The sequence below is a fragment of the Echiichthys vipera genome (assembly GCF_963691815.1).
Source record: "Echiichthys vipera genome assembly, chromosome: 5".
In the NCBI taxonomy this organism is placed as follows: Eukaryota; Metazoa; Chordata; class Actinopteri; order Perciformes; family Trachinidae; genus Echiichthys; species Echiichthys vipera.
This window is the reverse complement of record NC_139830.1, coordinates 23,919,405-23,933,362: the sequence shown is the minus strand read 5'-3', so window position 1 is coordinate 23,933,362 and position 13,958 is coordinate 23,919,405. Positions and strand designations below refer to the sequence as shown.

The following is a 13,958-nucleotide window of genomic DNA, read 5'->3' as shown; positions in this document are numbered from 1 at the left end:
ATGAAGTGCACTTTCCTTCCTGCCCTCTGTGGTTGGTTGCATGTAGGAGTAGGTGATTCTCAATTTGAAATTGTATAAGAGATGACAGGTGTGAGATGACCCTTTTCAGCTTAGCTGCATGGTTTATGAGGCTGTAATCACATCTGAATGAGCAGTGGTGAACACGTCTTTAAAAAACACTGAGGTGTCATTTAAAGCTGTGTTTTAAGAATGCCCACTGTGTTGATTATAGTATCATAAATCTTAATAGTAGTAATTCTTTCTTTTAAATTAATATTATTGTTTTGTTTTTTTAAATTAAAGGGCAACAATGCCCATTTTCAAAATTCATGCATTATTGGACAGACCGAAAATAGTAATCATGAACCAACAAAATTTGTGATGTCATAAAGTAAAAAGTGTGTAACTGCTCCATAGACAATGGATTAGGAAACATTATTCCCATTGCTCCAAACTTTACACCTGATGACATCAAATGTTTGAGACTTACTTCTCTGGTTTCTGTCTTTGAGAGTGAGTAGCTCATGTTTACATGTATTGATTGAATTCTCCTAGGCCATGGAAAGATAATATCAGAATTCTTAATTTAAGTGGTCTCAAAAGCAATTTCAGTCAAAAGCAACTGGACTTGGTTATTTTTCTAGGAATTGAAGTGGTGTTTCCCTTTAAATGAGGATTAGAGCTGGGCAATTAGGTTGTAATCAATACCACAATATAGATATTTTGCCAATTTTATTCTAGCTCTGTGTCATGACAGTGCAGATGAACAGTGTTTGGCTTCCCTTCATGACAGAGATACCCGCAGAGCACAGCAGCGGAGATCTCAGCAGGCTCCTGACGGACCTGTGATGCCCCAAGCTCTGTGCGCTGTGGCCTTGGAGAAAAGCCAAACACCATTCATCTGCTTTACGCTGCCCGCATTACCATGACACAGTGCTGGATAAAAATCAGCAAAATATCTATTAAACAAGAATGTGCTAACAATATTGATGCTTAACACAATATAGCTAATGCATAAAAAATCTAATATTAAATAGTTAAGTAAAATAAAGTGTGTTTTACGGTTATGCATTACAATATTTAATTCCTTAGTTTTTTATTACATTTTGCTTGAAATCATTCATGTGGACAACTGAAATGTGTAATCATATTATGTGATTTATCAGATATGATACTACTGACTGTAAATTAACACTTTATTGAAAAATTGCTCAGCCATTATTTGCACTATATTCTGCTAGCCTACAGTTACAGTGAAAAATAAAAATAAAATACTAAGTGTTTCTGTATAAGGCCAGGGTATGGTTAGCTAATCAAAGTGAGAAATGTCACGGGCAGAGCCAGTTGCTAAAAGTTGAAGTGAGTGTAAATCAATACTTGGAATGTAAGTGATTACCTAAATAGATATTGTAATCTAGGACAGTGCATTTTGCTGATGCCTCCGGTATTCTCACTGACTCTGAATGCGACTGTCAGGCTAGAATGCAAATGTAAAGAAAATGTTTCAGACCAGTGCTCACAGTATGTTTTTGCAGCATTTGACAACTATTTGAATTAAGTGAAAGCACAGTGCATTGGGCCTTGGGTCATCTGAACTACATATGGTATTTGAATAAGCTAATTGCCATCACTGAATTAAGGGTGAATTTGCCCATTACTGAACTCAGTCTTTTTGCTGTGTAAATTTGTGCACTCTCTGGTTCTTTGTGTCCTCCTCCCTTATGCAGCTCTGAGGGACCACAGAATCGAGTTGGTGCGAGCCTCGTCTCAGGAGCTCACCATCAGGATCGGTGACGTCAGCCTGTCAGACGAGGGCCAGTACACCTGCTCGCTCTTCACCATGCCTGTCAAGACCACCAAGGCCTTTCTCACTGTTCTGGGTGAGTCTGTTTTGGCCCAGTCTCCACAGACCAATTACTTGTGGTCAATTCTTCATGTTCTGACAGCATGAATACAAGCACATTTTGAATGATATTGTCTGTTCTGTTTCTTCACCACTCAGTTGTTACTTCCTAGGAAAATAACATTTTATGCATTACATTTTCCCTTGTCTACTAGAATAAAGGATGACAGTTAAGCTTGCAAGCTAGTAGTGTTACTATATTTGATTTTCTGCCATGCAGGACAGCCACAAAAAACTCAATGAGAGTCTTCTCACACCAGTATAAGACAGCGTGGTGTGTTGAAGGATATACAGAAATAGGCCAAAAACTAGAGACCATCTTGTGATGGGATCACCCCAGCTGCAACACCAAATCAGGCCAGGGGCCTAAAGTGGTGGGGCAATGGCCCCTTCCAGACTTCCTGCCCCCATACTACCTGCTTGGACTACACCCATTTCCAAACTCAGCCTTCATTTTGATCTCGTCAACACACCTGTAAAGTTTTTTGACTGTATCTTGCATGATTGTTTTTGTTGGTTATTGTTGTGATACTACTCCTTTTTTGAATATACCTTTTTGCCCTTCCCTAAAAAAAATGAAAGTCAAAATTAAATTTTATCTTGCTAATAAGGGAAAGAAGCATAAATATCTGACTAAAGCTAATTATTCTCAATCAGGTAATATGTTTTTATCATCAGAGTACTACAGCCTCATATGCATTTATTCAGTGTGTTATTTATAATTATATTTCCATGCACCACAGGAGTGCCAGGACGACCAGAGATCACAGGATTCACCAAGCCTGCCATGGAGGGGGACGTAATCACCCTGACGTGCACCACACCAGGCAGCAAACCGGCAGCAAATATCCGGTGGTTCCGAAATGACAAGGAGGTCCAAGGTAGGCATGTGGTGTGAATTTCACAGAACAGTGTATTCTCTGTTTCCACTTGTATCCTCTTTGCGACATCATTGCTGTAAAGTAATTCAGCTGCAGCATTCCTTTGTGCACATATTCATGCATTGTTCCACTGGCCGAGGGTTTAGCAGTGCTATGATTCGTCTGGCTCACAGCCAGCACTGCTGCTGTCATTGGAGGCTGTCCAGATATTGCTGGACTGTGGCAGAGCCGTCCTCATTTTAACTAGATGACCAAGGTAAAGAGTTAAAGGAGTGCCTCTTATTGATTCAAATTATAAAGTAAAGTGTACGTCAACTAAGTTCTTCACAGAATTCTGTTTTCACTGTTAATGGCACTGACGCAATGATGCAATGGTGTACTCAGCTGGTGAAAAATGGAAATGTGAACTCTTAGGCTCATGCTTTATTTCAATTTACAACAATATACAACATAGAAGCTCCCATTTTAGAAGCTAAAACCAGCAAATGTTATTTGTCAAATTACATTTCTGCCCGGTAAAATGATTTGATTGATTATTGTCAGAATTATGTTGATTCATTTTCTGTGGATCAGTTAATAAGCTCGAAAGCACCTTGGTGAAGAAAAAATTGTCTGAGAGAGGAAGAATAATTGAATGTGCTTCATGTTTGTGTTAAAAAGACACAAATATTTATTTATCTCACGGTTTCCGTTTCTATGTATGACTTACCTTTGTGGCTTGCATGTGAGTGAGTGTGAGAGTGAATGAGTTGATTTTTTTCCCCCAACAGCAGCGATACAAGAACACACAATAATGCAAACTCAAAAAGGCCACATAACTAGCTTCACCCATACAGGAAAAAAACAGTGACAATGCATTAGGCAGCAGATGGTGCAGTGTAATGTGGGCAGATCTCACTAAACCAGCAGAAGTTTTCTGTGGTTTCACACAGTGTGCATAACAAGCTTTCACTTTCTTGTATACCTCTTTCCAAACTGTCTGAAGCGCTGCTCTTTGTATTTTTATAGCTTTTATCACCATCTTTTTTCCACAGTAAAAATGCACAAAAAAAGACAAAAACATTAAAAAAAGATAGGAATGGAATGTTTTTCCTCAATTTGATGGCAGAGGTAAGCTGTGTGGAGCTCTTTAATGTAACAGAGCCTGCTGCAGAGACTCAGTGTGACAGTTGCTCTTTATTGAAGATTTGCACCAGAGAGCATTTTCGTGGTGGTTCTGTCTGTCTGCCCAACATGGCATGATGATTGATGGGAGAAGGGCCGGGATATGAAGTTTTCTTGTTGAAATGACATGCACGTAGATTCCTGAAAGGCCAGTGGAGAGCTGCCTCACAGCGTCACAACCAGACTTGCTGTCCATCTCGAGAGGCACTGAGATGATCTCTTTTTTTGCTTTATGTCTTATGTATGTGTATTTGAAAATGTATCTTTACAGTGCACAAATTATTATTCGTAATTTGTATAAACATATGAACATAAAACAAGTTTATGGGCTTTATGGGATATGCGCCGATATGAAAACCTTTTTTTACGGAACATGTGCTTGGGGTGATTTCGACATGGTGTTTTTTAGCTGTTTGTTTAAGTTTTATTGATTATTAATTTAAATGTAAATGGTTAACAATTTACTGATACTGAACATACAGTACTATTGATTTTATTTTTATTTATTCTTTTTTTTTTCAGTGTTCATTTCTAGAATTTGTCAAAGATGGGATCTAAGTTTGTCACCATACAACCCAGCCAAATTCGAATGAATAAAAATATTGCATGAATCATAAAAACTAAGCAGTAATGTCTTCTCCGCAACATTGACGGCCATACCTCAACCGTCAGTTATGCTCTGACATGTTTTTATTGTAATCAGTAAACATTGCCATAGTACAAATGAAGAGCAACATCTAATAGGCTAAGCATTAATTATTTGCCTCATGGTTGTAGCAGGTAGGTAGGCCTATGCTAGCTATACAAGTTATTTTTCTTATTAGGATGATATCGCCACTGTGAAGCTAATTTCCGTTCCGGCAGCCTCAAAAGTTTCATATCACTTGGGCTCTTATGAAAATAAAAACATAATACCTGCTTCATCCTGTTCCCAAGTCAGCAGGCATCACAGTGTGTAAAGGAAAATTAAAATAAAAGAATGATTCCTACATATTCATACATCAAATATTTCCCTAATTGATCTATGAAATGGCATTGATGTGTCATGTGAGAATTGCATAGCTCTAAAAAACCTAAAGTGGCCAACGTTTGTATACCAATGTTCTTTTATTAGTTTTACCTGCATACGAAGGGTTTTATTATGCTGCTTGGGCAAACAGACCGGGTGTGATGCATCTCCAAGTCAGAGAGAGATAAAGAACAAAGCAGAGACTGGAGGGCCTGACTTAAAAACTGCATTTCCATGTCAAAGTGTCAAAGAAGAGGAATGTCAATCAGTGCTCCGGATTCAACTCCTTTGTAGGTGCTGCTTTAAAGCTTTCTTCAGCGAGTATGTGCTGGGAGCAGCATGTTTTGCCACTGGTTCTTCTGCGGTAGATCATTGCCGCCAGTGTCTGCTGTCAGTCAAATCTATCCCCACTGGGGGAGCAGTCTACAAAGCTCCAAAATGACAGCAGGTGTAATAGTAAAAAACATGTCATATTTATTTCATGCTCTGATGATTTGTTTTTCAGCAATTTATATTAGAAGCACACAGAATTTCAAACCTCAAATGAACTGTCATCCAGTGTCAAATCATTTGTTTGCAGCATATAGAGCCATACAAATGACTTGTGTCGCTGAATGACAGCAAAACTTCAAATTAGAATCTATTGAGCAAAAAATCCACCCACTGTCACTCTCTTTGCATACAGATAGTGGCCTATATATTCATTTCACTGTGACACAAAGGCAAATTCAAATATACAACAGCTCAAACATGGTGGCTCATTTTATATTCAGGTCAGCAAGATACCATGACATTTGAACCTAGTCCAATTAATATATGATATTTATTTAAGCGCATTTAACATACAATTGACCCAAGTGCTGTACAATTAAAGGCAGCAAAAGACATAAAGAACAACAACATAAAAAACTCTTTTAAAGACAAAAAATCCCAAACTTTGATTTTTTATTTCTTAACATTACACATTATTATACAGCTGTATCCATCTTTTGCTCTCTGCTGTTTGCTGATTGCTCACATCAAGTATCCCCAACATGCTGACTTTGTTGCAACTTTTAATCGTCCACTGTAACGTAAACAGCAACTTTCTCCAATCAGTGAAAAACATGTGAAGAAGTTTAGAACCAAAAATCCAACTGGTCCAGCTGATTCATGTGTGCACTACACGCTTCTCTAATCCAAGGATGATCACAGTGTTCCCCATACACATTATTTACTGTAGTGAAGACCGGGAGCTGTGATAAATATTTTCATATGCAAATTAGTGCGATGTGTCATCAAACAACTTCTGGCCTTTATTTTGTATCTGAAGTATACTTCAGTATGTTTGTATCACTGATAGCATGATATTATACTACCTTTGTTTTCAATCATTAAAGCAACTTTATACCTGTTATATATAACAAGCTTTATACAGGTGTATGTAATTTATTGTTTAAACCTCTTTTTTTAGTTGAAGTGTTACCAGTACGATTATTTGCCTACAATATTTGCCAGAGGAACTGGTGTATCCCATACTGTAGACACAGTTTTGGTTTATAATTAAGGTTATCTTTTTGAAATGCTCAGCCCTTTTTAACTTGATAAATCTCCACTTTAATTGTAGAAAAAGGGGCCGGGGCCTTTACTTCTCCTGTAGCTACAAGTGTTTGTGTGTTTTTTCATGCATGTATGTACGTGATAGTGTTGAGCATGATGTATCATCACTGTGAGCAGTTTCCTCCTCATCATCATCAATTTAGGTTGCCGTCTTTAACTTCAATTCTTTAGATTTGATATCCCCATGCTCATCAAGGCCACAATCTCAATTTAGAAGTGCCTCATTTATACTGGGGATCAGTGTTGTGCTACCACTGACATGTGAGCAAAAATTATGTTGTTGTCAGTATTCTCAGCAGGAATTATGTGTATTGCTGCACATGTTCATGAATAGTCTGACATTTGTCAATTATGTGTTTAACATCTATTGGTCGAGCTTTAAAAACACAACTCCCTGGCTCCCCAAGTTTTAAGATGGGGATTATGGGGGTAATATTCAGAGGATTATCTGAAAACATCACAAATGAGCCACATCACAGGAATATAGCAGCATATGCTGTAGAACCTGTAGAAAGTGTTTTCTCACATTTATTGCCTTAGATGATGGTTTTGATCTATGACAATGTACACTTTCCCACTGTATCTGTATCTGTTTACCCCTTTGGAACTACTTAGTTGGAAAACATTTATAAACCAATAAAGTTTAAAGGCCTGGAAAGTGTGGAGGAAGTTATAGAGGGTTATGGATTTTTACATGGTGGCCAAATGTACGATAAAACTTTTTCAGCTGTACCATTGTAAAATAAATCATCAAATTAAACTCTCCCTTTTTATGATAAAATCCTTTAAAAAAATAACAACAGATCAAAACAACAAGCATGTGTGAATGTATTTAGGCCTGTTGCCATGTATTTTAATTGTTCCATTCAACTTCTAAGTGCAGTCATTGCATTGCTTTTCCAAGATGCACTGGTCATTGATCTTTTGTAACTTCATCCAAACAATACAGCACTCAGTGAGCTCAGTGCATATCTCTGCTCGGATTTTGTTAGTTGGTGATTTCACATTTTAAGCCATTTGTGATGTTAACTGAGATCTGAAATGAAAACAACAGTTAGAGACTGCTTGTTGGTTGGTTGGTTTCATCTTCTGTTGTAGTTGAAGATATTATAGTATGATTAAACACTTCATACAAAGAAATGCCAAAATGTTTACAACTAATACACAGTCAAATATAGAGGTTTTTTTTTTCAACCAGTGCTATTTTATGAGCTTTTAGTATAAAATTGTACATTGCAATGGTTTCTCAAGTGCCTTTTTTGTTGTTCTAACTTTGATGTATAGTTTAAGTAAACACTAAAATATAAAAGCATGTGAGGGGTAAACCAAGAAGCTATTTAAAACAGCTGTTCTATTTGCATTGCATCATATATAAAAAAATTAAAAATCGTATATCACACCACATCGTACTATAGACATTTAGAGTATATTAATTGATAGTATTGTATGTTAATATGTAAATATTTAAGCATTGCACTACCCAAGACTCCATTAATTAAAAGTGCATTCTCCGTCTCACGCAGGAACTCAACCACAAATTTAACAGCAGAGCAGTTGTTACCAAGCCTCTGTACCCTCCAACTACCAAACACCAATATACTATATGTGCAAGACTGTTCATTAAGGTTGAATAAGTGTCAGTGTAAAATTAAAAGACCCAACAGCCGCTACAAGAAGCAAAAATGAATTTATACTTAAAGGACTGACAACATTAAACTAATTGAGCAATAAGGACACTGAATTAAATAAAATATATAAACATGAATCTTCTCAAAACTTTTTATACTGTAATTATTGGTTAGCATGCAGTAGCAGGTGTAAATAAATGTAGGTGCTATCAGAGAATACCTCTGATGCCTTCATGAAATAACCAAAATTGTTTTGCTCGTATTTCAAGGGTGAGGACAACTAGACCCAGTGAACATGAAACAATAATAAAAGAGGTACTGCACAGGAAAAACTTTTTTTTTTTTAGCTGTAAACTAAATGATATGACTGTACTGTGATGAAACACATAAATGCTGGTGTTAATATTTCTCCCCAAATTTATAAATTCCCTGAATGTAGATCTGCTTGCCCCTCGGGCTTCTGGTTCAAAGCAGTTGCACTTGGGCACATTCACATTCTCAGGAAAGCTGCCTCTGCATGCTCTCTGGCGATGCTAGCAGCCGCCTTGAAAAGGACTGACAGCTTCTTATATGGCAGCTCTGATGCTGCAGGCGACTTGCTGAATGAGAGGAAAAGCTGGAGAGATACTTACTATCCCCCCTCTGTACATCAGGGCAAAATGCAAAACCTCTGGCTTTCCCTTTTGTTCAAATGATATGTGATGTCTGAAAATTAGGTCTCAAAAATCTCATTTGTGATGTATTAATAGATAAAAAAAGCGTCATGTCCTGGAGGCCAGTGAGGTTGCATGTAAAATGGTTGGGGGTTTTTTTGTTTTTCTTCTTGCTATTACTACTTTTGGTTTTAAAGTTTTACATTGTTGTGTCATGCATACAAAAGACATCAGTAATCAGATCTGGAATCGAAATGAAAAAAATAAAATTTCACATAATTCTCACATAATCAGATTTTCAAGTCTTGTCTGGATTCATAAATTAATAATTAAAAACATTTAATTTTTACTTGTTAAATGTAATTTGCAAATCGAATTTAAGACAAAATAATGACTACTTTCCTTTCCAAGCTTTTAAGACAAAGTTATAAATTGAATATCATCTGTACAACAGAATATTCCAGGTCTTTTATTAGCCATTCAATAAAAAGGCATCACTAATTACTATCACACCATTATTGTATGTACTGAAGAAGAATTATTATTGAATCTGCCAACAATATCAAAAGGAAAAATACATGAAGTAGCACTAGTAGTAGCAGGCGGTCATGGTAGTAGTAGTGGTTCTACTGTCCAATTCAAAGTCCAATAAAAAGAAACAAATGCCCTCACACATGACTACATCAAAGATAATCAGTAGGGTGTAACAAATGGGATGGATCGGTCCAAAGTGACGATGATATGGGTGATCTGGGTTTCATTAAACTGGCTTTTTGTATTTAATAGACCAAAGGATTGAACAATTTGTGTGCTGTATGCGTGTTTGTGTGTGAAGGACTGGAGTGAGTACATAGGTATGTAGACTATTGATTGCCTCGGGTTTGCACGGATGGCAGAAATTCCAGGGAGAGGAAGAGGTCGAGCTGTGGGGGATGTAGTGCAGGGAGGATCTAAGGGGGTGATGAGGGTAGCAGGCAGCTCCAGAGAAAAGTCTTTCAGAGGCTGTCGTTAAGTAATGCCTTTGTCCTTTTTTGCTTTGTTCAGGTGCACAAGCCTTGAACAGCTCTTTGCAGAGAATAGTGATACTAACACATAAAGCATTGATAGGAGATCCGCAGCAAAGAAATGCTTACAATCATAAGTTTAAAGGCATAAATGAAGGTGACATCAAGGAGAAGAGACAAAAGAAACACAAATCAAGATCAAAAGTTGTGTACAGGGTGAAAGTAAGGGTGGATGTAAGGATGAACCGAAGACAGAAAGAAGAGGTACGACTACAGGAAATCCACTCTGCAATGCCAACACGGTGTTTCTGTTGGTGTTGACTGGGATGTTTGAGAGATGGTCCTGGAGGAGCAAACACACCCAACCAACCGAGTCAATGCTCACACTGCTCTCCCTCATTCTACTTTAACTTGACTTTCAAAGGCCAAGCATTCTTCTCTCCCTCAAAGGAGACGCAGAGAAGAACAACAACAAAAACAACAACACTGCAGCCGTCTATGTCACAAAAGCAACATCTTGAAATCTTATGTTTCTCACGTTTTAGTTAAAGTACGGATTTCTGTTTCCCTCTGCTTCTTTTTCAAAAACATTTTCTTGCACAAAATCCAGGGCTGTTCCCCAATAACATTAGCAATCCATATGTACATTGCAACCCTGTACATTTGCTGACTCTGTGCAGGCACTAAGGAGGTGAATTCCACAGGAAAATCATTCACAGTGAGGAGCACCCTTCACTTCCATGTGGACAGACGGGACGATGGCGTCGCCTACACCTGCAGCGTGGAGCATGTGTCCCTGTCGAACCCCTACATGACAACCGAGGTCCTGGAGGTCCACTGTGAGTGCAGTCATATACACCCTGCACAACTGGATTAGGAGAAAGATTGGCACTGAGAAAAAAAAATGCAAAGATTGAGATTACATTTATGTCTGCAGGTTTAGCTTTGAAATTTGCTCAGGATTAGCATAGGATTAGTTTGCAGGTAAGGGATTAGTACCAAAGCAGAACAGGGATATGGGCCAGAGCTAAGAGCTGCCCAATGGGTAAAGAACTAACTACTGTGGTGCTTTGTCTCTGTTCGAGTTAAAGCCTCTAACACACAGAACTGTCATATCATTTTCTGTCCCTTCTTCGCAGATGCTCCCCATCTGGAGATCTCACACTCAATGATTATTCCACAGGAAGGGCAATACTTCAAACTGGAGTGTTTGTCCATAGGCAACCCAATGTAGGTTTGCATTTTGTTACAACTTCAATTTGATGGCAGTTACTTGCATGAAAATATGCAAAAAATCATTACAGAAATTACAAAAGTGTTTCTTTATTCATTATCTCTTTACATTTAAGCTGTAAGATAAAAAGAAAATATTGTTTGTAATTCTTTTTGCCAGACCTGAACCAGTGCTGTGGTCTAAAGATGGAGGAGAGCTGCCAGACATCGAGCGTATGATTGTGGAGGGCAGGGAACTAACCATCACCACACTAAATAAAACAGACAATGGCACATACCGCTGCGAGGCCAGCAACCACCTGGGGACCAGCAGTGCTGAATATATACTGTTTGTATATGGTGGGTACAGTAATGGTTTGTCTTCTTATGGATGATCAGTTTTGCTGTTGCTTAATACTCAAGGTTGGTGTGCATTACCAAGATACAAAGCTAGCAGACCCAAAGCCAACTTCATCGCTAGATATTTAAATGGTGCATGTTATATTAAGAAATAATAGCTTAACATTTTGAGAATGTGCACATAACATTTCAGCTGACTTTTTTGAAAGTGTGATGACAGCAGGATGCTGAGGGTGCTGCAGCATCTCTTAAAACTAAGCATTTTTTATAGAGAGAGAGAGAAAGAGAGAGAGAGAGAGAGAGAGAGAGAGAGAGAGAGAGAAAGAGAGAAGGAGAGAGAGAGAGAGAGAGAGAGAGAGAGAGACTTCATGAAGATCATGAAGCCCAGTGTGACCGCATAAGTGTCTGGTTCATCAGTGAAGTGTATGAACTACTCTGCAGACTGAAGTCTTCATTAACACAGTGACAGCTGTCTCATATGAACACGTCCAACACAGGTTGAAGGCGCAGCGGAAGGCCCATGTTAAATACATCTCCTGTATGAAATATCTGTACCTTCACTGTGGTGCATTTTATTAAACTCATCTGTCGCCCACATCAAGGTGCCATCTAACTATCGCACAATAGTCTACAAGTACAAAGTACTATAGTGATAAAAAGATTCACCTTACACACAAACAAGCACACAAACACAAGTGGCTCTGTCTCACACACAAGCAACACAAAGGTGTATCAAATGGGTGCCACGACGGAGATTTCATTCAATGCACAATGTTTTTTGTGTAGGTCCTACAGGTTTACAGCCCTGTAAACTCAAATTACCTGTTTATGGGTCACATCTCTCATCCGCATCCATACACTGCCTCACTCCCTCTTCCTCTTCTTGCAGTTCTCATTAGTTCCGTGTTGTTATCAGCCGCACTGTGAGCCAGTGTGTGTGTGTGTGTGTGTATCTTCGTGGCAGAATGTGGTCCTGGAGACACTGACTGGAGTGTAAACTATCACTGAGGCGGTTTTAAGTATTTTTCTAGGTGTGTATGTCTGTCTGTCTGCAAATAATTTTTATTTTCATTATTGATTATTTTGAAAATTATATTCTCAATTAAAAAGTCAAAGGTGATTTATTCAAACTCTTGTTTTGTCCAAAACCAAAATATATTCAGATTAATTATATATAAAACAGAAAATCAGGAAAATATCTCCACCTCAGTGTCTGAAAACTGCATTTTTTTCCATATTTGCATGAAAAATTGCCTATTTTTCTGTTGATGGATTAATCGATTAGTTGACTAATCATTTCAGCTCCAATTGCATGGTTCAAATATATAAAATTAAGGCTAATGCCCTTTAAGACCTGTAGGCATCTGTAGTTCTGCAATTCTCCAGTTTGGAGACTATTTCCTCAAGATTTCACTTATGAATTTTGCCTTGGCACTGTGCAGGACAACCCCGTTTACTTCACTGTACTGTACATATCGCTACACAGGTTTTGCCTCTGGACTCTTCCTATGCGGAAACAGGGGAGAAAGTGTTAAGGATGCAGAATTTAGCTTCCTAGTACTGCCTGGAGGAGAGATAAGTTAATCCTGAGACAGTTGAGCGGCTGAGAATATAAAGACAGCATGGTGCAGGAAACGGATCATTAAGGCGTCTGCAGCACATGTTTAAAGCGTTTAGAAAAATACAGCAAAGTAAAAATGCAAAAACAAGGACAGAGTATTAAAATTCAACATAGATTTATTTGTTTCCATTTCTGCCAATTAAACAGTCCCGCAGTGTGTTTGGGAGTGACTTATCACAGCTCAGACGCTGGCCCTATTTAAGCTCACAGGATGCACAGCAGATTCTTTGTTTGATTTTAAAGGCTGGGGCTTCTGGGTAGAGAATGAACTACACTAGGAAAAATGAAGGAAAGGGAGGATGCACATTCGTCCTTTCAGCTTTTGTTATCTCAGTCTCTTCTTTCATTGAGGGGTGGCAGCGATGTCAGGCTAGTCAATATCATCCTGTCTGGCCCAAAGTTTCAATCCTCACATGTTACTGTCAAACATATTTTTTTTATTATTTCAAAGATTCAAATTTGTAGAATTAATCTTGGTTTTTAGAGTTATACATATATGTGCCAGGGAGCTTTCTGTCACTCTTTGATGGATTAACAAAGGAAATAGCAAAACGTATAACCCCCGGCAACCCTCTCACACCAAATACAAAGGTCCTGGCTAGCGAGAAGGATGAAAAATTGAGTCGAGCAGGTAAAGGATGTGCAAGACAGGCTCATTTCCACCGATGATGACACTCATTCTTCAGAGCTGCATCGTGTCTAGCTGAATACTTACCAGGTCTCTTCGGATCATCTCAGCCTCTAAGCCTAATTTGCTAATGACAGTGAGCCGAGAAGCAATAAATGTCATTGCTCCGCAGCAATTTATCACCGTCTGTGATTATGCTCCTTAGTACAGTATATTAAATAAAGCAAGGAAACACCATATTGGGTAATTACTCTGAGTAAGATCTGAAAGAGATGGTAACAGATAGTCATTTAGTT

The 13,958-nt window shown here is 38.2% G+C and overlaps 1 protein-coding gene across 3 annotated transcripts in view; it reads left to right on the top strand.

Annotated features, from left to right (window-relative positions):
* Positions 1–13,958, top strand: part of cadm2b (cell adhesion molecule 2b) — a 166,677-nt gene that overhangs the window by 146,708 nt on the left and 6,011 nt on the right. For all 3 annotated transcript variants that reach the window (XM_083913952.1, XM_083913951.1, XM_083913953.1), the window contains 5 exons: positions 1,728–1,880; positions 2,647–2,784; positions 10,522–10,680; positions 10,981–11,071; positions 11,235–11,413. In XM_083913952.1, coding sequence (XP_083770078.1) covers positions 1,728–1,880; positions 2,647–2,784; positions 10,522–10,680; positions 10,981–11,071; positions 11,235–11,413 — 720 coding nt within the window. The remainder of the gene's footprint in view (positions 1–1,727; positions 1,881–2,646; positions 2,785–10,521; positions 10,681–10,980; positions 11,072–11,234; positions 11,414–13,958) is intronic.